The sequence below is a fragment of the Cimex lectularius genome, unplaced genomic scaffold (assembly GCF_000648675.2).
Source record: "Cimex lectularius strain Harlan isolate CLEC.00 unplaced genomic scaffold, Clec_2.1 scaffold158, whole genome shotgun sequence".
In the NCBI taxonomy this organism is placed as follows: domain Eukaryota; kingdom Metazoa; phylum Arthropoda; class Insecta; order Hemiptera; family Cimicidae; genus Cimex; species Cimex lectularius.
Window position 1 is genome coordinate 175,479 of NW_019392744.1, and position 24,908 is coordinate 200,386.

A 24,908-nucleotide genomic window follows, 5' to 3' on the forward strand; every position below is an offset into this window, starting at 1 on the left:
TCCACAGTCCATCAAATGTGCGGATCCAACGATTCCTTGCCCTCTTTTAGCCCTGAGATGCGATTCGAACAGGAGAAAATCCACCACTATATCCAATAATTGTCTGGGGAGGGAAAGAAAATTTCAGATGAAATTCAGGGGAGGGCACAAGCCTTCTCAATGTCACAGCCGTTGTTGAATTTAAGCCTTATTTATTTTACAGTTTCTCACTTACAAATGTATACAAAAGTAAAAAGGTTATAACTATACATACATTTACAAACATTTATAATAAAAAAATTGAAATGAAACATTCGGAATCTGTATGAAAACTATCTAACTAACATTAGTAATACAATGGTTAATTTTTATAATGATAAAATTCCCTTAAATTTATTTTATTTCAATATATATATATTTTCAAACGAATTTAACACACTTGTTGTTCTTACATTCTTGGTATAAAACTGAATATGGCATAAATAGTTCTATGGCGATCAATGGAAATAGTTATTTGATTTGATGTCCTATTTCTCTGGGTAAGTGGGTATAAGCCCTTCTTTTCACGCTAATAAATGTAATAATGTAATGTAAGGGTAATGTGAAACTTGAATGCTAACTAGACTACTACGTTTTGGTAGAAATAATGAATGATGGAGTGAGTGTGGTGTTCAATCCTTTTTAAAAAGATAGTTCCTGCTCACAGTAAGTTTTAATCGGAATCGAATTGAAATCAAATAAATTTTCGGAATTTAAGGACCATCTAAAAGAAGCAAAACATAATTTCAATTCAAATTTAAATACAACAGTGTTACATAGTTTCAACAAAGGGAGAGAACTAGATTGGTTTGAGAAATTTGAAATTAAAAAATGTAAAATTGAACGTGGAAATAAATGCATTAATAATATAATAGATTTTGATCTACCTCCCATTTTAAATATGTACATAAATAATATTAAACGTCAAAATAATTAAATTAATTATTTTAATTGTTATTATGTTTATCATATTTTAATAATCTATTATTTAGTTATTATTCTAATTTTACCTTTTATCTTTAATCACTAATTTATAATTAATTTCTTACAGTATTTACTAATATAATATCTACTTGTGTTATAATTCCAGCTTTTCGCACGTTCAAAATTGAGCGGCAGTAAAACCGGCTTCTCATTGGAACGTCGCGTTGGCGGGGGTGTCGGCGGGTTCACTTTTGCAATTCATGTCGGGAGACAGGTCGTAAATTCCTTCAATCTGATGATGAGCTAAAAGCTCGAAATCCTGACCGTTGCAAAACAACTTACTGTGAGTAGGAACTATCTTTTTAAAAAGTATTATGTTTTGTGTATGTGTTTGTTATTTGTGTAATTGTATCCACACTCGGACAAGTCCCTGAGGTACAGAAAGCCTGGCAATAGGCCAAAGAAAATATAGAGTCTGTTACAGTTACATATATCATATAACATTATATATTGACGGAGAAATATTAAAAATAAGTTAGAAGGATTAAAACACAATAAAGACAGGAGAAAATTGAGGACTTGCGACAACTTTTCTTGCATTTTATATAAATTTGTTTTTGTTTACATATAATTTTATTTTTCTTAGTTTAATTTTATATATTATATGCGATATTTTTTGTATATTGGATTTTTCTCCATGTAATAAATAAAGATTTTATTATTATTATTAAATTGTGAATTTGGATTGGGTTGATGGTGGGGCGCGCTGGTTCATGGGCAGTGGGCCGTTTCCCCGTCCCTTTCCCACGCGCCGCCCTTCGACCCACACAACCCAACAGCGCCCCCCCACGGTTCCGGTTTCAGTTTTGGACAACACTGTTGGTCCTTGGGTGGCGCTGGAGGGCTGGATCTCGTCCGACAGTAATTGTTTATAGGCAGGAGGTCGTCACATCATCCACGAATCTCCTCGGCGCCGTCTCTGATTCGGGCGAAATCTCTGTGAAGGGGCCTCGCTGCGACAATGGACACGACTCAACTTCAGGACGAGGTCAGACTTCTCTTTCCATCTTTTTCAATCCGTTTAAGGTTAGATCGAGTGGTTATCAATGCCGAGGCGGGGATTTGACGGCCGCAGATTAATTTCACTCCTACGCACCGGCGGAAGATTTTCACCCGGGATTCAAGACGGTTGCGATCTTTCACACTGATCCAGAGGCCTCCTCCACAGGAAGGCGGCCGTCCCTGAGTAGTGGTACCCAACTCTAAAACTCACATCTATAAAACTTCGACCCGTTTTTTCTTCGGTGGTAAACAAAACAGTTGGATTTGATAAGGAAGGTGGGTCAATTAACCATCTTGAAATGGGAAAATGTTAACAAATTTCTCATGAATTCGTCCAGTTAAATGATTTAACAAGGACTTTCATATACGATTGGATTTTTGTTAACAAATTGTTTTTTTTGCGCTCGACATTTATGTTAAAGACTAACTGCATTGATTATTTATTTGCTCTATATTAGCTTAAGCGGTTTCGAACTTCCTATAGTTAATTTTTAAAAAAATCTGCACGTGTAGTATTTAGTGACCGTTAATTAATGATTATTTGAGATCGTGAGATGCGGTCTTTTATGATGTAGGTTTAGAAAAACATTTTCTTTGTCGTGCCAACGTTTCGATCTTTATTTAGATCATCTTCAGTGCCTGGGATGTACAAACATTGTTTGTATTATACAGTTTCAGTTCATAATGTTGATGTTTAAATCAATGGTTAAAAAATAGTCGGGAAAATAATTTGTATATAATATTAAACAATAAATTTGTATTGAGTTTGGACACAAAAGCATGATTTTAAGTCGAAATCTCGCTTGGGCAAATTCTTTGGCTGACGATGCATGTAGCCCGTCATGGGTGTGCCACGCTCTACCATACACTACTTCTACAGAGGTTTAGGCCCACTGGAAGTCTCAAACAAGGGGAAGGTAGTGGTTGCCAACTATGTACGACGGCTAGGGATGATCGTTTCATTGCTCTTACCACACTACGGAACTGTCATTTTATGGCCTCCTTGATAATCAATTCCAAACAGTCCATAATGTAAGGATGAGCTCTAAAACCACATCAGAAGGTTTTATGAGATTAGCCTGGTCTCAAGATGACCTAGATAAGGTTCTCTACTACTGGAGAGGCATCAAGTAGAAAAGCGACTATTCACAAATCAGCAACTTTGATAATGGGGGGGGGGGGTTCTCTTCACAGAGGAGTGCTGGTTTGGTTTCTGGTAATCAGATGACCAGGTGTATGGAGCTTTGCTTCATGTGTGAGTCAGAGACAGTTATGGTATGCGGTGGAATCATGGGTTATAATACAGGATGGATCTTGGACTGCACTAAGATGTATTGAGGTAGTTCTTCTCGAATCTGTGATCCCATTTGCTCCATTTATTGGGGACAACTTTGTGTCAATACATCATAATGCTTGACTATACCTAGCTTGCGTTGTCATTACTTGGAGGATATAGGGATTACCGCAATTAATTGGCCAGTATGTTCTCCTGACCAGAATCTCATAGAACACTTATGGGACAAGCTATAGAGACTGGTTAAACATCGTTCATCACCTCAAACAAGTGTTGAACAGCTTTAGACCGCTCTTGTCAAACAATGGGATCTGTTAAATAGACGAAATCCGGTTACTTATGCTAAGAGACATAGGCCCTCAGTGAGGTGAGAGGAGGTAATACGCGTTATTTAGTGTTAATCCAGGTAAAAAATAGTTAGTTAAATATCACTAAATGATTTTCCAGTGTTTTGGTGCATTTTATTTCAAACCATCATAATTAAATAATTTATCTTGAAACTCATGAATTTCTGATCTCGTTTAATTTTGTTTACATTAAACTAGGTATGTTATGATTAATATAACAATAAAAATACATGTAGGCTGAAATAATGAATAAAATACGAGTGTCCAGTTTTAGCCTTTGAGTGTCGTAAAGGGGAGCAAGCAATTGCATGAAAAATTTAGTGTGTGTTTCCCATAGATTGCATTTAGTTCTAATGAGTACATTGTTGACAGTCTGATAATACTCTAAAACGGAAGATTGCATCCGGAAACAAGACTTTGTGAGTTGAACACATGGGTAATAAAATGTATTTGTCATTCTGATTTTTCTTTTCAAAACTTCTTTTTGCATCCATCGTGTACCCTGTAAAATTTGGAAGCTGTGATCCCATTTATTGGGGACAACTTCGACTGCATGTAGCTCAAGTTGTCATCCATTACTTAGAGGATGTAGGGATTACCACAATGAATTAGCTGTTCTCTTGACATAAACCCATAGAACACTTATGGGAAATGATAAAGAGACAGGTTTGACATCATTTGCCTCCTTCAGCAAGTGTTGAATAGCTTCAATATGCTCTTGTTGAAGAATGGATGAAACTCAATTGCTTATTTACTTGATGCCTAGGAGACTTAAGGCCCTCCGTGAGCCTTAATCCTCACATTCCCACCGTCGTATTTCAGTGTTGGCCTTAAATGTTTTTATTTGGGATTCGGTATTGGCTTTTCTTCAAACAAATCGAAAATTCAATGTCCGTCAAATCCAAAAATATTGAATTTTGATTCCTGATTCATTGATCTGATTGGTAGACATACATAAAAATTAATTCAATTCAAAATAGTTCAGACTGGTTTATGTACTTTTTGGCAAAATTCAAACATTTTCTTCTCTCTTCCATAAAAATATTTTTCATTAAAAACATTTTATGATTGTTCTCAAGGTAAATAAACTCAATTTTAACATATCACCAATCACTCGATAAGTTAGACCTTCATTCTGTAAAGTAACGAGTTTTTTAGTAAATAATGACAATTGTTTTCGAGAATTTTTTAGATTGCAATGTAAAATTTAGGTATTCACAAGGCAGGAGATGTGAACCAGTTAAATAAAAATCCCATTGTTTGTTAGTATTAACTTATATTGTTTACAAATAATAATCATCTAAATTGCTTATACTTGTTTGACCTTCAGTTTTGAAACTCTCATTTTTAGTTATTTGATATTAAATTAAATTTATTTACTTATTTATTAATTTAATTGGTAATTTAATAACCAAGCTCTATGTTGTGGATAATTAAAAAAGCAAAATTCCATTCGCTTTTTTAAGCCACTGTACTATTTGGTGGAACAAGACAAGAACAATGTCGGTTCAGTGTCATGTGATAAGAGTTAAGAACAAAAACAAAGTCATGAAATAACGTCGGATTTCTGGATTTTAAGTACAGTGTGTATCTATTTCAAGAGTGATGATAGGAGGCCAGGTTGGGCCTTCAAAATCTCATCGTTGTCTCGATGGGAGTTCGAGAAATCACTGTTGGCTCATTTTGTGTCTCAGCAAATCCAGCAAGTAAAAAGTATGCTGGATGTTGAATGAGGTCGAGTGGGAATAAATGAATAGCCAAAAAGAACCCTCTTTTGTTCTTATGAAAAATGAAGTTCCTTTGATGTCTTTTTGATGCCTATGTTGTAGGAGTATCAGGGAGGAGGCCAACGAAGAAAAAATTCACGCTATTGTCAAGCTTTCGGCCTATTTAATGCCTTCATCAGGACTATAATATTAAAAGAAAATAATTAACTTTAAAAAAAAATAGGACAGTCTATATTTTCTCTTTTCTTCTTTAATGTAAACGATTTTCATTTAATGGTGGTTGTTGTGGGAATTCAGCAAGAACTTCTTTATAATACTCGTTCCTTTAGTTTTTAATATGTAAATTTGTTGTTCTGTTATTTGGCCGGTCAATATTCTAACATCAATTTTACTATGAGTAGTAGTGAGTTAGTGAAAGACCTTTCATCATTTGCTTAAAATGTCTGGCTCCTGCTAAATGGGTCCATCTGTCTTTGTTGTTTTTGAACCCAGTTTGGTAGAATCAGTTATTGTGTCGTTGATGCTTGTTAAAGGCTCCAGGTATTTTTCATTTCTATCAATTCTCATTCGCCTTAGCACCCAAGTCAGACAACTAGGTTGCTCGTGGCCCAGGATTGCAAACTGTTAGTTCTACTATTAATTTGTTTACAATTCAAAGTTTTGTGCACTCCCTGACTGATTTGACAATTATATTATTGATAGTGTATCGTCTGCTGAGATTTTCTAGCACACAAGAATTTCTGGCGTGTGATTTCACTTGGACAACAAGTGTAATTACCTAGAGCAATGTTTTAATTTTCATTGATGCAAATTTTTTAAATATATTCAATATCTAAGAATCTAGTACTATTTGATACAACATTTGTGTAAGCACTTGACAAAGAAAACAATATTTTAATATAAATATCTATTTTTAGACCATACCAAAAAGGACTGCTACACCATGGATTGTTATTGACTGATAATTTAGACTGAATTATTAAGAACTGGAAGGAAGTAACAAATAGGGTAAGAAAAACTGTATTCAGTGAAGGAAATACAACTTTTCCATAACGTAGAGTATTTTTTACTGCAGGTACATGAAGTTATGCCTGTAGACTGTAATATATAAACTCAGTCAAGATGATGACTATGATGAGCCGGAGAGGAGACTCCGGCAAGTGGTTTCATGTCTCGGTTGTTGGCCTGTCAGGGACTGAAAAAGAAAAAGGAGCAGTTGGAGTAGGGAAATCCTGCCTCTGTAACAGGTTCTTAAGAACAAATGCTGATGACTACAGTGCAGATCACATTTCAGTGTTGAGCCAGGTGAGCAGGTTAACGTTTTATTTTTAATTTACTTTATTCTCTTTATGTTTAATTCTTTAATATTATTTCCAGAGTGATTTCAGTGGGCGTGTGGTTAACAATGATCACTTCCTTTATTGGGGTGAAGTAACAAAAACATCAGATGAAGGAACCGAATATCAATTTCAGGTTGTAGAACAAACTGAATTCATTGACGATTCTTCATTTCAGGCCTTTAAAGGTATTTTCATATTAAAAGATATTCACAAAATAAAATTACATACATTAACTTTGTTTTTAACAATCTCATTTGCTTATAGGGGGGAAAATGGAACCTTATGTGAAAAGATGTGCTGCTACAAAGCTAACATCTGCGGAAAAACTAATGTACATATGTAAAAATCAGTTAGGTACGTTAAAGCACAATTTTTAGATGATTGTTCATACATACATTATTTCCTCTTTTCAATGATATGATTTTTGTGTGACTGAAATTTTTCTGTTCTATTTCCTTATTAGTCAGGAGATCTTTGACATTCAGCTGTTATAATATTTTTAGAGCAAATTAACTTTTTTTTAAGGTTTAGAGCCATGCATCTTACATTTATCAAATATTTCATTAGGAGTCTTTGCTATCATTTTCCTGATTTTTCGGTTGTCATAAATTGGAATGTCAAAAACGCATGATTTTCTGTTGTATTTTCTATTAAATTATTAAATAAAAATGATTTTTCAGGAATTGAAAAAGAGTATGAGCAGAAAGTTTTGCCTGATGGGAAGGTCAACATTGATGGCTTTTTATGTGTATTTGATGTCAGTGTTATTCCTAACCGAACGCTAGAAAAGCAAATTGAAACTGTTGGTGCTATTTTAAACAATTTAATAAAAACAAAGAAACCTGTAGTTGTGGTAAGATATTTAAATAATTTTTGAAATATAAAGCTGCAAATACAAATTTTGCACAAATTGTAATGATGTTTTAGGTAACAACAAAAAATGATGATGGAAGTGAAGTGTACGCGAGAGAGGTTGAAAAGCTTGTTGCAAGAAAAGAATACAAGGGGCTCATACCGATTGTGGAAACTTCAGCTCATGAGAACATCAATGTAGACTTGGCATTCTTTACCTTAGCATTACTCATTGATAGAAATAGAAGTCGTATAAAAATTGTACCTTATGCAGAAGCAGCTCGATTACGCAAAGAGCACCTTGACATAACAACCGAAGCTTTCCAATCTCTTATACGTTCTCAGGTGAATTATTAAATTTTGCACCCATGTTGTAACATCATTTGCAAAATTCATCAATTGTTGCTCAACTTTGATAGACTGAACCTGCATGTTTATTTGTCGATTTTTTTCTGTAAATATAGCTTTAGTTGTCGTAGTTAAGTTTTAGTTTAGTTACTTTTTGATTTGGCTGTGGACTACTTGTTTGAATTTTGCACTTTTCTTCTTAGAAAATCTCCAACTCGCGCATTGTTTTATCCTCAAACTTAATACTAATAAAACACTCTGCTGTTGTTTTTATGCTGCTGTTTTTCAGTGGTATGTAAATACAATCAATAATGTACAATTTGGTACGTGAACAAGATAGCAAATTATGTACAATTGATAATTTTGAAATATGTTTTTTCATTGAACCAATTCTTTTGATACGTTTTTGAAGAAAGGAGACCCAGAACCGATAAGGATTATAACAAAAAATATTAAAACTTAACACATTGGCTGCGAACTATGCTTGACCATTTTGGTCGTCCATGGTGGAACCCAATCTATCATGTAAAATAGCTCTCTGGTACTTACAAATAATTATATATACATTACGTTTACTAAAGTGATAAAGATTATACGATGCAAGAGTTGCATCCCCAGCAGAAAAAAGGCACCCTATAGAATGCGACTGCAGTAGCCAAGTGGTTAAGACGTTAGACTAGGCTAGTATATGCCGCGGTTGTGGGTTGATTCCCACCGTCACCTCTGGATTTTTCTGATGCATAAGGAGTGCAGTGGCCAATGAAAATTGACGAGGCTCTCATTGATGGAAGGTCTGGCAAGATCCAAGTCTTTGAGAATCTGAATTCGGTCCCGACCCTCTTCGTTCTACAATGGAAGAACATTGGGGGTTTTATACACGTGTTGTTGCGAGCTCCCAAAATGGAACTAGGAACTGCAGCCATAAAGCTGTTCGGGGGGGGGGACTCCTCCAGTTCTTGATATCCATAATCAATAAAACAAAATATATTTAAAAAATTTAGAATGTTTGTTAAATTGGGTGTGTAGTTGAATAAAAATTGTTTCTTCTTTCTACAATAATTTACCTTTATTTTTACATAATAATACAAAATGGGTACTTAATAATTAATATTAAAATAATCAGATAATACACAATAGAAAAGCAAATTACAGTAAAACTTCGTTATAAGGCTCTTCTGAGGTCCAAGGAAAACAAACAGCTCTATAACCGGGAAATTATATTTTAAAAAAATATAGCAATACAATAAAATTTATTTAAAATATAGAATGTATAAAACTGGGTATGTGGATATGTACGTATACATAAAATAAAACAAAATGTACTTATTCAATTACAATACATATTAGACGTGCCTGGACTAAAATATGTAATCATATTTTATTTTTAAACAATTTTTAAAAAAATTTTTGAACACACAATTTTACAATCCGTTTATTTTGTTGAAGATTTCGTAATTTATGCCAGTGTTATATGAAAAAATGTGCGAAGCGTTTTAGTTGCATCCAAAACATCGGTTGTTTTCGGCGCGATTGTTACAGGTGTATCATCATCCTCTTCTTCATCATCTTTCAATGCCTGAGATGATCTTCAGTCTCCTGACTTGAAGTTTCGCTGGCCACAAGATTATCGTCAAAAAAGTTAAAATTATAAATAAGAAACAATCAATTCTTCGGTATCTTGGCATTCTGAATTCCCAACTCCTGCTTTCTTGAAACAATTCAGAACTGTTTCTTTCTTAATGCCCAACCACCGAGCATGCAAAAAGTGGATAGCGTCTAAAATTAGAAATTTTTTTGGGAAGTTATTGTAGATGAGTCATCCATTATTGGTCTTTTTGTACCATCCTTCTTCTGTAGCATTGCTTCAGGACTTTTAATATTCCTTGACCAAGAGGTTGTATCTCACTGGTGTGTTTGGCGGTAATAAAACTGGTTTGATGGTCTAATATCAACATTTGTTGGATGTACAGCACAGTTGTCTACAAGCAAAAGAATGTTGTGATCTTTTAATTTAGCACCCCACTTGTGTAGCCAATGTTAAAAGCGATCTCCTGTCCTCCACACAATAGATTTTAAAAGAGAATTTATTTTCCTTTTTTACGGCCTATTTTGTGTGTATGTACTTAATTTTTTTTAAAATATCAAATTGGGGCATTATAAAGGATAAATCAGAGCATTAAAACTAATAAAATAGTTGTTGAAAAATAGTTTTAGGACCGGGACCGATGGAAAAGAGCATTATAACTGGAAAATCGTTATAACGAAGTTTTACTGTACATGGTTTTCACAGAATAAAAAAATTCCAGTTAAAAAAATGTGTACTGATAGTAGCCAGTAACACTTTTGCTCTTTCTGAGCCAGCCCTAGGAATTTCGAACAGAATTGCATAGAGGTTGAAGTGGAAAGTAGAAAAATATTCAATGGGACGACGTAGACCATCCACTGCACCCAAGGACAGTTAGCATGACACATACGTCTTATGCAGTCAATGTGTTAATGTACAGTCAATTATATTTTAATACTTTAATCCCTTGCATATCCAATTTTTACACTTTACAATTCTTTTACTGTGATTAAGCTAGTTGTAGAGTCATTATTAATTTGCATTTAATGTTAAAATCTTTTTTAAAAAATTGCTATATTTCTGTTAAACTTTAAAGTATTTGATTCACTACACAGTAACATAAATTATTTTTTCATCAAATGAATATTTATTTTTTTATAATAATTATTTTTATATTTTTATAATAATTTTGGGGGTAGTGTTAAAAATGTACTAAAAAATTAAATGTTTAGAAGAGTGAATTCAGCTTTGAAAATTTGATTTCTTTTGTAAGGTTTTTACATGGGCTACATTTTTTCTCGTAAATCCCTTAACTTTTAAATTTAATTATATATTATATCATTTAAATTTTTTTATAGACATGGTTGCCATATTTTTATTTATTTATTATTATTTTATTTTTTTTTCATTAAGATACCGCCAATGTAAGCCATTGCTGCCATAGTCTGTCCATTAAAAAATTATCTTCTGGTGATCAAAGATTATTTAAAACTAAAACTAATAATGGACTATTGTACGAAATTGTGCAGCGTTAGATCTAAAACTGAACAGGAACAGATAATTCTAAACATTACATATATTATAAAATCATATTTTAAGAAAATCCATCTTAAAAAAATTGAGAAGATAAAACTTAATTTTGTATGCTCATTGTATCATTTGAATAGTAAAATTGCCTTGAATTAATATAATTTGTAACTGGATGTACTTAACCCATTCAGGACGGTCAGCGCTCTTCCCTAAGTGAGGTTAAAGCGTAATATCACTCTACTCTCTTCCGTTTTAGAAGTCATACTGTTTTAAGCAACACACTGCTTCTTTGAACATCAGCCCAAAAGTGAAGAGACTAGAACGATATAGCACAGTACCTGAATTAGTAGGGATGAACATGTTGGTTCTTGGTACCTCATTGGGAGAAGCAAGAACAGGAATATGGTCTTGAAAGGGTTAAGTTATTCAAGTATGTAATAAAGTAAATTGCACTTGCAGCTTATGCATGACCTTTCACTTGTGGTTAGCTTTTTTTGCTTATTGACAGTCAAATAATAAAAAAATAATATTCAGGATAATACCACTTAGATTAATGTAATATTTACTAAGTGCTATTAATTGCTAGTCTTTATTACTAGTTGTACTGCATCTGAAATTGTATACATATTTTTTTGTTACTCAGTTTTATTTTTAATTTTGTTGATAGTTAATAGGTTTTGTTATTTATGAAAAAAAAAACAACTGTATTATAAAAGTTTAAATGAAGTGATTAAATTTCAAATATACAATTGAAAAAAGAATAATAAGTAATATGTTTATTTTAGAAATTAAATTGTCCACTTTATTGCTGCAATGCATCTTAATTATTTAAATAACCTGCTGTTGAAATTGAAACTTGCATAATTTCTTACATTGATTGGAACTTGTTAACACTTGCACTGCCGTCGGTAAAAAAAAGAACGTGCCATGGAGGCCCAATATTTTTTTTTCTGAAAATTACAATAAGGTTGTTTGTTTGATAATAATTATTTATTTAGTATGTACATAGATGACTTATAAATAAAAAATTTATATGTAGGTATGACAAATTTTTATTAACATTATTTTGTTTTTCATTATTAACTATTACAGTGTGGATATCCTACACAACAGACGGATCCTAGACCTACAATAAAATTGCACAATACTTTTATTGTGCATACTATTGAATAACTAGGCAGGCACTAGATGATCAATTATATTGCACAATATTATAAATTGCATAATATTTTTCACTGTTGATTACTTGAGCTCCTTGCAGTAAAAAAAAATTTAATTAAATTTATTTTTCACACCATCTCTTTGCATGTAGGAACAATTTTTCATAAACTTTTTTTTAATATAATATTTTTTTTATCATGATCATGATAATCCTTGCTCTTGACATTGTACAGAGGTGGCAATTCTCTGTATAGCTGTATGAACATCGCCATTTTGTTCATGCAAATGTGCGATAAGTATTCATCCTTCAAGTGCTAGACCCAGATTAAAAAATACTTTGTAATATTAATCCTACGGGGTGAAATAAAAAAAATATATTGTGCAATAAAAATTACTTTCTCAAACTTTTGTTCAATCAGTGAGCAAATTCAATAATAACCCTAAACATTCAACAATATTATGCAATTTGTAATATTGTGCAATATAATTGATCATCTAGGGCCCACCTCATACATTCCTGTGTTTTGGTCACCACTGAATTTACCGCATATGAATTGTTTGCATTTATCATTTGGTAAAATGTTGTCATTGATCAACCAAACAAAAGTTTTGTTCTTCTTCCTGCCTTTGAAACTCTTTCAGAATATTGTCTGTGCAAGTAAAAACAGAGTTAGCATCCATTTTGCTCACTTTCACACAGAAACTGAGTACAGACAGAAAAGTGAGAGCTTTGGAGTAAATGAAAAAAACAAGGACAATAGGCAAAGGTCATTAGGGTAAAAGTGGTAGGGTTAATCATTTCTCCTACCTGAGAGAGTAAAGTGACTTATTAACAATTATTCTTAAAAAAAAAAAAAAAAAAAAAATCTGGACAAAAATTATAACATGAGCCATGATCTAAATAAACCCAGACCTATTTTTATCTATAAAATGAGCAATACTATTTATATTTTTGTTCAAAAAAATTATTCTACATTCTGGAAAGACAGTCAACCAAACTAAATGAATGAATACAAATAGACAACAATAGCAATAAAAACCATTCTCTAGGTCCTGAAAGACCCTCGACAGCAGTGCAAGTGTTAAAAAGAAATTCTATTTACATTTTGCAGTATAGTAGATACTAGCATGATTTCCTAACTCTGAATGCATTTTGTTTATTTTTTATATTATAGATAATTTCAAGCAATTTTAATTTGTGAGATGTTGCTATTTGTGTAATTGCTTAATCTCTAATTATGAGTAAGACTAGAAATGAAAAAGGTGGGGTGAATATGTTCAACTACTTTAAAAAATAGTTCTTACTTACAGTTTGTTGTTTTCAACGATTCGGATTTCAAGCATTAAATGCTCACCATCAGTTTTAAAGAGTTACAAACATGTTTCTCAACATGAGTTGTAACTTCTTTAACCTGATAATGAGTGTTTAATGCTTGAAATCCTGATCATTGAAACAACAAACTGTGAGTAAGAAAAGATTTTTTTTTACAATGTATGTACTTTTCACTGCATGTAATTGTTATTCTTGACCAAAATAAAAAATAGTAAAAATAAACTGTTAATTTTTGTTTTATTTTGATGTATGATTTAACCTTTATTATTATTATTATTATGCTCAAAGACCAAAAAAAAAAAAATAAATAAATAAATAAAAAAAGAACACTTGTATTTATTTATTTTCCATAATAACTAGGCATTAACAGATTAATAGTTGACTTAAAACACAACATTAATAACTTGTTATCTGTATAGTGTTACTCTTAGATTCAAGAAGTTCAATTTCATCCTATCCAGAGCCATAAACTGTTGTCCCATTTGCTCCATTTACTGGGGACAATTAAGTGATAATGCTGAACCGCACACAGCTCTAGTTGTCACCCATTGGAGGATGTGGGAATTACCAAATGAATTGGTCAGCACGTTCTCCTGACATGAATCGCATAGAACACTTATATGTCTTCTATAAAAAAAATGGTTTAGACATCATTCGCCACATCCAACAAGCATTGAACAGCTTCAAACCATTCTTGTTGGATATTGGGATTCTGTCGGTCATTTATTTACTCGATGTCTAGGAGACTTAGGCCCTCTGCAATGCCAGAGGAGGTAATATGTGTTATTAAGAGCAAAATTGTGTTAAATTGTAATCACTAAATGATGTTTCAGTGTTTTTTCTTTCAAACCATCACAATTAAATAATTTGTATTAAAACTCATAAATTTCTGATTTCATTTTCATTTTCTTTTCATTAAAATAAGTTTGTTGTAATTAGTACAACAATAAAAATGCATATAGCTTGAAAACAACAAAATACGAGTGTCAGATTTTTTTTTTTTGTCTTTGAGTGTAAAAAGATATCCTATTGTATCAAATAATTATTCTTTTTATCTGAGGTCTTTGGTTGAGATAAAAAGAATAATTAATTGAAATAGTATGGTCAATTATGACCACTAAGCAAATATGGATTAATCCTATTGTATATTAAGCCTTGATTAATATATTTGAAATTAGTCAGCATTATTTAAATTTATAAACATGAGAAGTACTATGTCAGTATTTTTGAAGAAAACAATTAGTTAATTGGATTTATTCTTTGATTCATTTTTACAAATCCTACTAGTACTCGTTTTTTAATTAATGAGCACACAGTAGGAACTTGGTAAAGTTTTAAACAAATAAATTGACATTCAAATCAACAGTATAACTTAAGAAAAATTGGTGTTTCTAATTTTCATAAAAAATAAGTTTATATCAGTTCAGAATCAAATGAAATTATGCTATTTATCATGTAATATTATCTTTTGAATTTGACATGATATGACAACATAGCATAAACGCTATTTGATTTGATTACTAAACCATATTTGTAAATCAATGCTATATTTTTTACATTATTATAATATTTCATTATGTATTTCTAATAACTTGTGGATTGACACGCTTTGGGTTATTAATGTTGATCAACATGTTTGTTTTGCCATTTTGATACAATTCTATTGTTGTATGATACATTTCAATAGGCCAGTGGTAATTTCTTTAGTAAGGTATGAGGGAGAGATAATCACTAAGTCGTGTCCTGATTATTAGCATCGTTCTGCTTATAATTTAAAAAAAAACAAGCAGCGAATTTTAAATAATTGCCATAGTTAAGCTGATATTTTGCACACACACACAAATGTAGCAGTGGATGATATATTCATTTATATAAATTGAGCAATATTCTTTTCCTGGGAGATTTTTTTCTCTGTTTAAATTTGTTGAACTATTTTTTTCATTTTTTTTACATATGTTGTTAACTTAATTTGTTGACATTCACTTTTTAAAATAGGGTATTATCAAAAAAGGATTTGTTTACATATTTTCCCATAATGAAAAATGGTGTCTAGTTAATAACAAATATAAGTACTACTATATTTATTTCAATGTTATTAATATTTAATTAATCCTGATTTTAAAAAACAAAACAGTTTTTACAAATAACACAAAAATTTAACAGGCTTCCTCCTAAGTTTCGGTTTTTGTTGTAAATTACTTGAAAATTAGAAATTTTATTTTTTGTTACAAGTTTTGTAATAGAAAAATCAACTGTCTCGGACATGGGGATTTCACTAAATCCAGTTGCGAACATTTTTATAAGGCTTAAATTGACAGGATCAGTTATTATGATTTTTTTCTTCGAAGTGTTGAATCTCAAGTTTGTTCAGTTTTCTAAATCGATTTGAATCTATTTTTATAGATTACCGATCACCAATCTCTGTGGAGTCAGACTTACAAGAAATTTGCAAAACACGACGAATTACTTAAATTCACGCAGGAATTTGGCAGTGCCAACACTCAGCGGATTTTTAGGAGGCATGTCAAAAAATTAAAAGACGAACATTTTGCAAAGAAAGTTCAGAGTTACATGGATTTACTGCCGGATATTTTACAAGAAATGGTTCCTGATATGTCTATGTTTCATGAATGGTAATGATAATTTATTAGGGTTGTAAATAATTTTCCAAATTTGATTGTGTCCTCTTAACATGAATTTAATGTTCAGTGACTGGTCTACTGTGCAGAAACATATCAAAGATCATCCGGACTTTAATAATTATTTCTATAATTGTGAAAAAGATGTGACGTGGTCTGAAGGTGATTGGGAAGGTACTTGTACTAAAGAAAGAAGGATTCCTTGTGATATTCTGGAAACAGGAGAAGCTGAAAATGTATTTAAAAGCCATGCGAGTGCATTGCAACAAGAACAAAAGAAAATGGAGTAAGTATCAAATTCATGTGATGCCAACAGTGTTTTAGATGTGTAATTAATTTTCAATTCATTTTTACTGTAGATGGAAGAAACAATTCAAGCAATTACTTGAAGATACCGGGTATGTTACTCCCGGAAAATCACTCTCTGAAATAAGAGTACTTTTTATGGGTCGAGAATGTTTTGAAGCATTGTCAGAGCAGGATTGTCAGATGATATATGACAGACATCAAAAAGATATTGTGGATAAAGCTAAACACAATTTTCAAGTAAGAAAACTAGTTGTACACAGTTTTATTTTACTTTTCAGTGACATAAAATAGGGTAGCACTTTCTCTCGTTTTTCCACATTTCCTCTATTGTGACTCCCTTTTTAGTCATTTGATGCAGAAGCAATGTGGCTTAATGTTGCTTTTAACACGGTTGTTCATTTTGTGGATTACATACTTTGATCATATATGACGTTTTGAGAATTTTTTAACTGAAATTCCTCTGAAAAATCATAAATTTAGCATTGTTTTGCTTTTTTCAAAATTTTCACTGATTCTTCATCGTTACTCTCACGAAGCAACTCAAAAAGACTTTGTAAATTGAGTCTCATTTCTTATCGATTGCGACATATTTAATCTTTCCTTTCAAGTGGCTCAGGTGAGAGTCTACAATTTTCCTCCAGCAGACATGAGAAAATGGTCTACTCAGGATCATGAGTGTTTCTTTACAATCACTTTGCACTCAACCTCAATACATAGTCATGTTTTTATTTCTTTTCTTCTATTTTTCCTTCTCTCTCTCGTTTCTCATCTCTNCGCACTCATTCTCTCTTTCTTTCTCTTACTCATTCACGCATTCTATCTGTCATTCACTTACTTAGTTTCTCTCTCTCATTCAGTTACTCACTCACTCACTCACTCTCTCTCCCTCCCTCCCTGCCTCTCCCTCTCTCCCACTCTCTTCCTCACTCTCTCTCTCTTCCTCCCTCCCTCTCACTCTCTCTCTCTATCTCTCATCCCTCCCTCCCTCCCTCCTCCCCTCTCTCTTTTAATTTTACTTATTTATACAACTATACATTTTATTACTTTACTGCTAATATATTTTTTTTGTTTTACATTATGTTATTTGTACTGTTTAATGATCGTTAATTCCTGATTATTTAAAGATCGTAGGATGCGGTTTAGAAAATGAAAAATAAAATGTTTTTCTAACCTACATCACACCACACAGCATCTCACGATCTTTAAATAATGATATTTTATACGGTACAGTTTGCTTTTTATGTGAATTGTAATATTTTCAACTTTTTTTTGTTTACTCTGGGGCACATTCCCTTTTGTATGCTTAAATAAATAAATAAAAATATATATTGACAAGATACTCGATATAAGTGTATCTTGATGTAATGCTGTAAAATATCCAGATGGAAAATTTCTAATTAACAGTTTTATCAATTAATAGGAGCTGCTGTTAGAGAATGCAGATTTGTTTTACCATTTTAAAAGTATTGCACCAACTGGTACAATTACACAAGATGATATTAAAGAAATCACTGATGCACTCAAGGATGATTCAAGGTAATTTTTATTGAAATAAGAAAGAATAATTATGTTAATGACACTTGGTGGTAATATTGTAGGTATAAAGCTCTTGATAGATTGGACCAGGATAGAAAATTAATGTTGTTTCAACACCTTGGATTTGTTCACTGTCCGATTCGAGAACATTGCCCAGCGTTCCCTAACTGCATGGATGCATTAATTGAACGTATCTTATCAAATAAAGTTCACAGGTAACTGGATTTTGGTTGTATCTGTTTTTTCTCATGTCGCCAAATAAATGTTAATCTGGGTGATTGAAAATATTTAAATTACGGTGAAATGCAGCATTACTTTTGTTTTCATTGTAAAATGCTTAACTCACTTTAACTCCTGATATGACATTTATTTCATATCAAAGTATTAAGGGGCTATTTAAAAAAAAAAATCTGCTGTGGTCTCCAAGACTCACATCAGGAGTTAATGGTTATTACTAATTTAGAAATGTATTGTTTTATGTATAAAATTTATTACAGACCCTCTTGGAATCAAACAGGATGGGGGATTAGTGGAAATCAGTTAAATCTTGTTATACTAGGTATTAAAGGATTGGCTCATGAATTTGCATCTGAAATTAGAGTAAATATTTTTAATAAAGTATAATTTTTTTATTTTCACCTTTTACACGTATGCTGTTTTTTTTTTTTTCTTTTTAAATTAAGGTTTTGTGTGAAGACGATGACATTGAAATAGATTACTGCCTGTACAGCATTGAACTGAGGGTTATTGAAGGGGATGTAAATTTACCACAAAATTCGTTTAAATCGTCTGAATTTCAACCAAACGGTGGGGTCATAATTTTCCGTCTATTAAAACAAATACGCTAATAAAAATCTTGTAATAGGTTGCATTTGCCTTTATTCGGATTCTGAAAGTTTTGAATATGTCAGAGACAGCCTAGAGAAGACATTATTGTCTAATCTTGAGCAAGAGGACCGATTACCATTCCAGGGCCTCCCTTTAGTAACTCTCTTCTTGCCTGAACCTCATTTAGAAGAGCAAGAGTTGCTAAAACTACACGAAGAAGGACAAAATTTATCAGATAGGTGAGCAATAATTTTATTCAAAATTAATATATATTTAATACTACTTCTAATACTGAATCATACAAACTTTTTAATGTATTACATAATTTTTGTAATTACAATTAATTGCAGCCTACAATGTGCATACATTGATATTTCTCTTGAAGACGATTATTATAACAGGGAAAGGTTTAGCACTCAATTAGTCAACAAAGCTCTTAGCCTTCTGCTTCAGAGTATACAAGAAAGATCAGGCGTGCCAAATATATATCAGGCAAATATGGACGGTATGGAACCAGATATAAGGTGAATTACCTTGAATTACCTATAATTAATTAATTAATCAGTTTACTCATTTCTTCAATTTCTTTTAGAGTCATCATGTGTTTATTCTGCGGTGATCCATATTCTGTCGAAAATGTTCTTGCTCCTTTGTTGGGGCACCATTGCTGTTTTATGAGCGGTGAAAGGAGTATTATGCTAGAGACGTTTCTCGGATCATCCAAGAGGAAAGTGGAAGTAATAATTTCATCGTTTCATGGAGCTAATGCATTCAGGGAAGAGTTGGTTCATGGTTTTATATTGGTTTACTCGACCAAAAGAAAAGCCTCATTGGCCACCTTGAAGTAATTTTTTTTGTTATGACAATTTTAATAATAATAATACAATGTTAAGAATTGAATTTTATTTGTATTTCAGTGCATTTTCAATGAACATACCAAATTTACCCATCCAGATAATGGCTGTCACTGATATTGGAGGAGCAAATGCATTTTTTACAAATGATTTATGTCATCTTTTAATTACCGAGGGAAATGCTACAGCCGATCGGCTGCAGGCACATTTTACAACATCAAACTCTTCATTTCAACATAAAAGTGAGTTTTTTAAATAACTTTATATATAATAATTAAACTCTGTAATGTACATAATTAATTTTGATTATTGATAGTCATTTAGATACCTAAGTGCCCAATGATTCCATGGAAGTGATAATTTGGACTCAATTTGACCAAACCATGGCCATAATTATTACATTTAGCTTAAAATCTGTAATAAAATTGAAAAAGAATGCCAATTAAAAATTGTAACTTATTTACCATTGAAAATGATAATTTTTTATTTTAGCCGCTTTCTACACTCCTTTCTTCAAAGAGGTTTGGGATAAGAAGCCAGAAATTGAACAAGCATTTCATTTAGAAGAACCAGCAGTTGATAATAACATGGGCTTAGAAGATGACCAGATACTTCCATCAATGGGAAATAATACATATCATTTGAAACTAGCTGCCTCTGCAAATGACATGTAAGTCAATTTCATGTACAAATTACCAGTTGACCAGAAAAGTTTGTGCGTTTTTTTCATTGTTATTGTTTTATGTTAATCAGAATTTTTATTTACTTAGGAGTATTGTGTTTACGTCATGTAATATCAAGAGCATAATGCACCAGTAAATAAATAAAAACTGTTTTGAACACTTCACTGTAAATTATAAAACGTTTCTTTCTTATGGCTTCAAAACCCATAATTCTTATGTGCTTTTTGGAAAAATATAAGCTCGGTACTAGGACAGCTGAGGCAGCTTTTAAAATTTGCACTGCGTCCAGTGATGAAACAATAAATGCGCACACTGCCCAAAATTGGTTCATAAAGTTGTACAAAAAGTTTTCCACCAAACTCAAATCATCACTAGTTCCCAACACAGTCAGTTCCTAAAATCCAAAACCATTCACCCTCTCACTCACTCATAAATACATTCTTTCATATTGACATACCATTCACTCAGGGTGGTGAACTACATGATATAACTCCATCATCCTCTACACATAATGTATAATTAACCTAATTAAGGTTCAATGGGGTACTCAATTTTTCAGAAATCGTGAGATGCGGTCTGGTGTGATGTAGGTTTCAGAAAAACATTTTCTTTATCGTGCCAACGTTTCGATCTTTTATTGAGATCATCTTCAGGGCCTGGGATTTACAAACAATGTTTACATTTAACAAATACATTTAGCATGTGGAAAAGTGAATTTATACAATGGAAAATATATTTTTTATATTCAATCAAAGTATTTCTACTCACTCAAAGTGTTTGTCTTCTGTGTAATTGTGCCATCCTTGCGTGTCGTGTTGAGAGTGCCAGTGAAATATTGCTGTTTTATGTTTTTATATGCTGGATTTTGAAGAGGTGGGGAAGGAAGTCTGTATAGAAAGACCTTTTTGTAAACATTGATTTAAACATCAACATTATGAACTGAAACTGTATAATACAAACTAAATGATCTAAATAAAGATCGAAACGTTGGCATGATAAATAAAGTGTTTTTCTGAAACCTACAACACACCAGACCGCATCTCACGATTTCTGAATAATTATGGACTAACAGTCGTTAATCACCACACATATCTACACCGGGTACTCAATGTTCCACCATTGTCCCTCTCACACTACACATTCACACTAATAAATTCATTCCCAGCACATGAGGGGGCACAAAAATATAAGTACTATATACAATAAAACAAACCCTGTTCCCTCCAGGAATCGGATATACAATTACTCAATATTGTGTTCAAGCACAATTCTCATATCGGTTGGCATTCCTAGGCACTTTCTATACAGGGTGTTTGGCTACTCGTGGTACAAACTTTGCCAGTTGATTCTACATTCAAAATGGAACCAAAAAGTCCTAATTAACTATGGTCCAAATCTCAACAGTTTTAGAGTTAATCCCCTTTTTCTGATTTTTTAAGATTTCATGACCTTGCTTCAAATAACTACAAAACTTAAAGGTTTTGAACAAATCTGTTGATACCATTGAAAACTACGTTTAATTTCCAATAACACGTGATCAATACTAAACTTGTACGTTTAGTACACAAAGTTGGTGAAATAAGAGTTTTAGTGGCCAGAACTTTAAAGATTTTTTTTTTCAAGTTTAAAAACTTACTATGGTGATTCTAAACTACCATTTCCGAACCTAGAGACAAACAAATTTCAGAAAACGTACTCCATTTAATATCCGTTTTTTAGTGATGTAATTTATTTTTTAATTACTTTTTCAAAGGTGAAGAAATTTATGAAGGAAAGGAAAAACCGTGTTGATGGAAATTTTGAATGAATGAACTAAAAACGCTTTGAATCTTAAAACTTTTTTATTCCAGGGAATAGTAATACAATAATCCTATAGTCAAAGTTGAAATCCTGTTAGTAAATAAGTAAACACTTGCACTATTTAGGTTTCGAACCCCCCAAAAAATCCTTAAAAGTAATCAGTAAAAAAAAACGCCATTAGTGATTAGTAAAAATTTTTCTTAAAATGCCAATCCTTTAACATTTGAAGAAACATATGAGCCGAACCATTGAATTTATTTTTCAGGTTAAATTCTGACATTTACGACAAGCAAGAAACTGAGGATGGTTCTTTTTCACCCACGTTTTCACATGAACAGATGACACTTGGAAGTGCAAGTGAAGAATCTGATACATACTCACCTCTAGGAAATCCACACAAAGGCAATTCTGTTTCCCCTCATAAGCTACTGCAAGGTAATATATATATACACATGTATGGCATTTTATTAAATGTGGTAACAAATAAATTTATCCCTTTCTTTTATTTTTTGTTGTTTAATTAATGCGAATTTTATTTGTAAGGGTTTCATGTTTACCCTCCACCGGCAACACCACCCGAACCAGCCCCACCCGATCATCCGCCAAGACATGTTCTTAGTAATGCTACAAATATGCTAGGTTCATATACAAGCTTAGATGAAATTACTTGTAATTCAATAATATAATCTCAATGTTAAAATTAAATTATTTTATATGTTTACTTGTAAAAATGAAAAAAAAAAAAATGCTGGATGTTTGTGAATATAATCATTTAACAAGTGACACATCATTTCCTTTCTATTTTAATAGTTAAAATATATGGCAATTCACACTACAGATTACTAAAATAATACTAACAATTTTAAAAAGAAACTAATCAGGTAGATATGGTTTGGTATCGTGCTCTTAAAAGTTAGATAAAATAATAACCAATGAGTGGTCTCAACATTTTAATTCATATTCTCGAATACTCTTGTTTACATTACCAGGTTGTTTTTCTAAAAACAAAAAAATATAATATAAACTAACTAAATTGTTGCATTAAATGTCAGCTTTTGCAGTGGATGTATTTTCAAATCACCTGTTTGATATGTCAGCACCCCAGAGGTAGAGCTAAGTCACACAAAGTAAATTATGCACAAATCAGATCGTTATAATTGTTTTAGTTCTTATGAAGTTATGTTGGGTGTGCAAGTCATTTGCGGGTTTGTGGAACTATTCAAACACGTTTGGCGCCATCATCAATCAGGAACTCTCCTTCTGTTTCAATTCTTCATTGAAGACTCGTGGCAAAATGTGTTTGAGTAGTTCAACAAACTTGCAAGCAAAACAGTCCTAATAAGTGTCCCAGTATTGGTGATGGTGTTGGCCTGGAGTCTTCTGGTAAATTTTGAATGTTTTGTAAAAACAGAATACTACAAATTCAGCAATTTTACAATAAATTACTATGTTACTTCATTAAACTTGAGCAATAACAATTAAGGTTAATGACACATGAGCAGTTTTGATTTGAATAACTTTTACAAGAAATTTCAGCCAGTTCCCAAAGAGTAATTATGGGAGGACAATCTGCAAGAAATAAATTTGCCAATTTTTAAATGATGATTAATTGTATTAAATTGTGAAATTTCTTCCTATGGGCTGGAGGGTGATAAACCTGTGCATGGATAGTTACCGATCTTGCCCGCCTATCCTCACTCATTTTTGTCAGACAGACGTATTTCAGCGTTTTGCCTTTTTCGCAATTCAGCATGAGTTATGAATTATTAACCGCCCCAATTTTTTAAAATGTTTTTATTATTATTTTTTATTAATGTAAACTAAAGTTAACACACTGTTAACAATTATGCGAGATTTTTTTTTTTGACCCCTTGTGACTGCTTTTTTCAATTTAATAATTTCTTATGGCTTGAAAAAAAGTCTATCAAGATAAAAAAAAAGAGCATAATTTACAATTTAAGGAAATAATTTTGTGACTTCTGGTGTGTTGGTATGTTTGTGTATTTTATTAAAGATTCATGTTGTTCATCCCATATTTGTTTGTAAACTTTTAGTGTCAAATTGTTTATAGGTTTTATACAATAAATGTTAAAATAGATAGCTTTTAATACACTACTTTTATTTTTGGTTTATTTATGTTGTGTTTCAGCTCTAGTCATAGGGAAATTTCATTTTAAAAATTAAAGTCTACCACCAAGATAATAAAGTAAAGAACTTTGTGCCATACTTCATGGTGAGAAACTGTGCATTTAATTTTTCTTGGGGTTGCTAACATTATTATTGTACAGAAAATTAAATAAAGATTGATCATAAAAACCTCGACTATTTTGTTTATTTAATTTAATGATTGTTTTACATTAAACATAAAAGTTTGTTTTAAAAATTAGTATCCTGGCTTAGTTAGTGGGTCCGGTGTCCGTCCATAAACTATTATTATGTCCAGTATTTTATTTTATTTTATTTTATTTTTTTTTTTAATAACATCTTACAAATCATAATTTACTGTGCAAAATTCAGACCCAATCAGCTATATTTATTTAAAAAAAATAAAACTTATCTATTTGTTAATCATGAGGATAGTCATTTTGTAATAGCCTATTGCGTGTTTATAAAGCTGTTAAACTTTATTTAGCCTTATTTTGCTCAAATTGTGCCACATTGTATATTTTTTTAATCTTGAAAATTTTTTATTTTCATGCGTAATTTTGTTGTACCTGTTGACAAAAACTTTTAAAAAAAATTGAATTACACTGCTCAAA

General features: G+C 31.8%; 1 protein-coding gene across 3 annotated transcripts; it reads left to right on the forward strand.

Moving 5' to 3' along the window:
• The first annotated feature begins 1,760 nt into the window (after positions 1-1,760).
• On the forward strand, positions 1,761-24,465 carry LOC106665356 (rho GTPase-activating protein 190). 3 transcript variants are annotated; one of them, XM_014391716.2, is made up of 21 exons: positions 1,761-1,990; positions 6,290-6,380; positions 6,448-6,677; positions 6,750-6,897; positions 6,977-7,066; positions 7,393-7,565; positions 7,640-7,909; positions 15,904-16,133; positions 16,210-16,425; positions 16,496-16,685; positions 17,869-17,984; positions 18,047-18,199; positions 18,482-18,584; positions 18,668-18,791; positions 18,850-19,051; positions 19,163-19,336; positions 19,405-19,656; positions 19,730-19,908; positions 20,159-20,336; positions 22,415-22,584; positions 22,693-24,465. In XM_014391716.2, exons 3-21 carry the CDS (start codon positions 6,495-6,497, stop codon positions 22,833-22,835), a joined length of 3,294 nt encoding a protein of 1,097 aa, XP_014247202.1. In that variant the 5' UTR covers positions 1,761-1,990; positions 6,290-6,380; positions 6,448-6,494; the 3' UTR covers positions 22,836-24,465. The 3 variants fall into 3 exon arrangements, with proteins under 3 accessions (XP_014247202.1, XP_014247205.1, XP_014247203.1); XM_014391719.2 differs by having other exon boundaries at positions 1,762-1,990; positions 16,499-16,685; XM_014391717.2 differs by lacking the exon at positions 1,761-1,990 and adding an exon at positions 1,998-2,280.
• The last annotated feature ends 443 nt before the right edge of the window (positions 24,466-24,908 follow it).

Bases quoted from the DNA above. Each gene is read 5' to 3' on its own strand.
- LOC106665356 (XM_014391716.2), top strand. From the start codon at position 6,495: ATGATGACTATGATGAGCCGGAGAGGAGACTCCGGCAAGTGGTTTCAT. The intron at 6,678-6,749 runs GTGAGCAGGTTA...TATTATTTCCAG, and splicing joins ACATTTCAGTGTTGAGCCAG to AGTGATTTCAGTGGGCGTGT. The intron at 18,792-18,849 runs GTGGGGTCATAA...ATCTTGTAATAG, and splicing joins GTCTGAATTTCAACCAAACG to GTTGCATTTGCCTTTATTCG.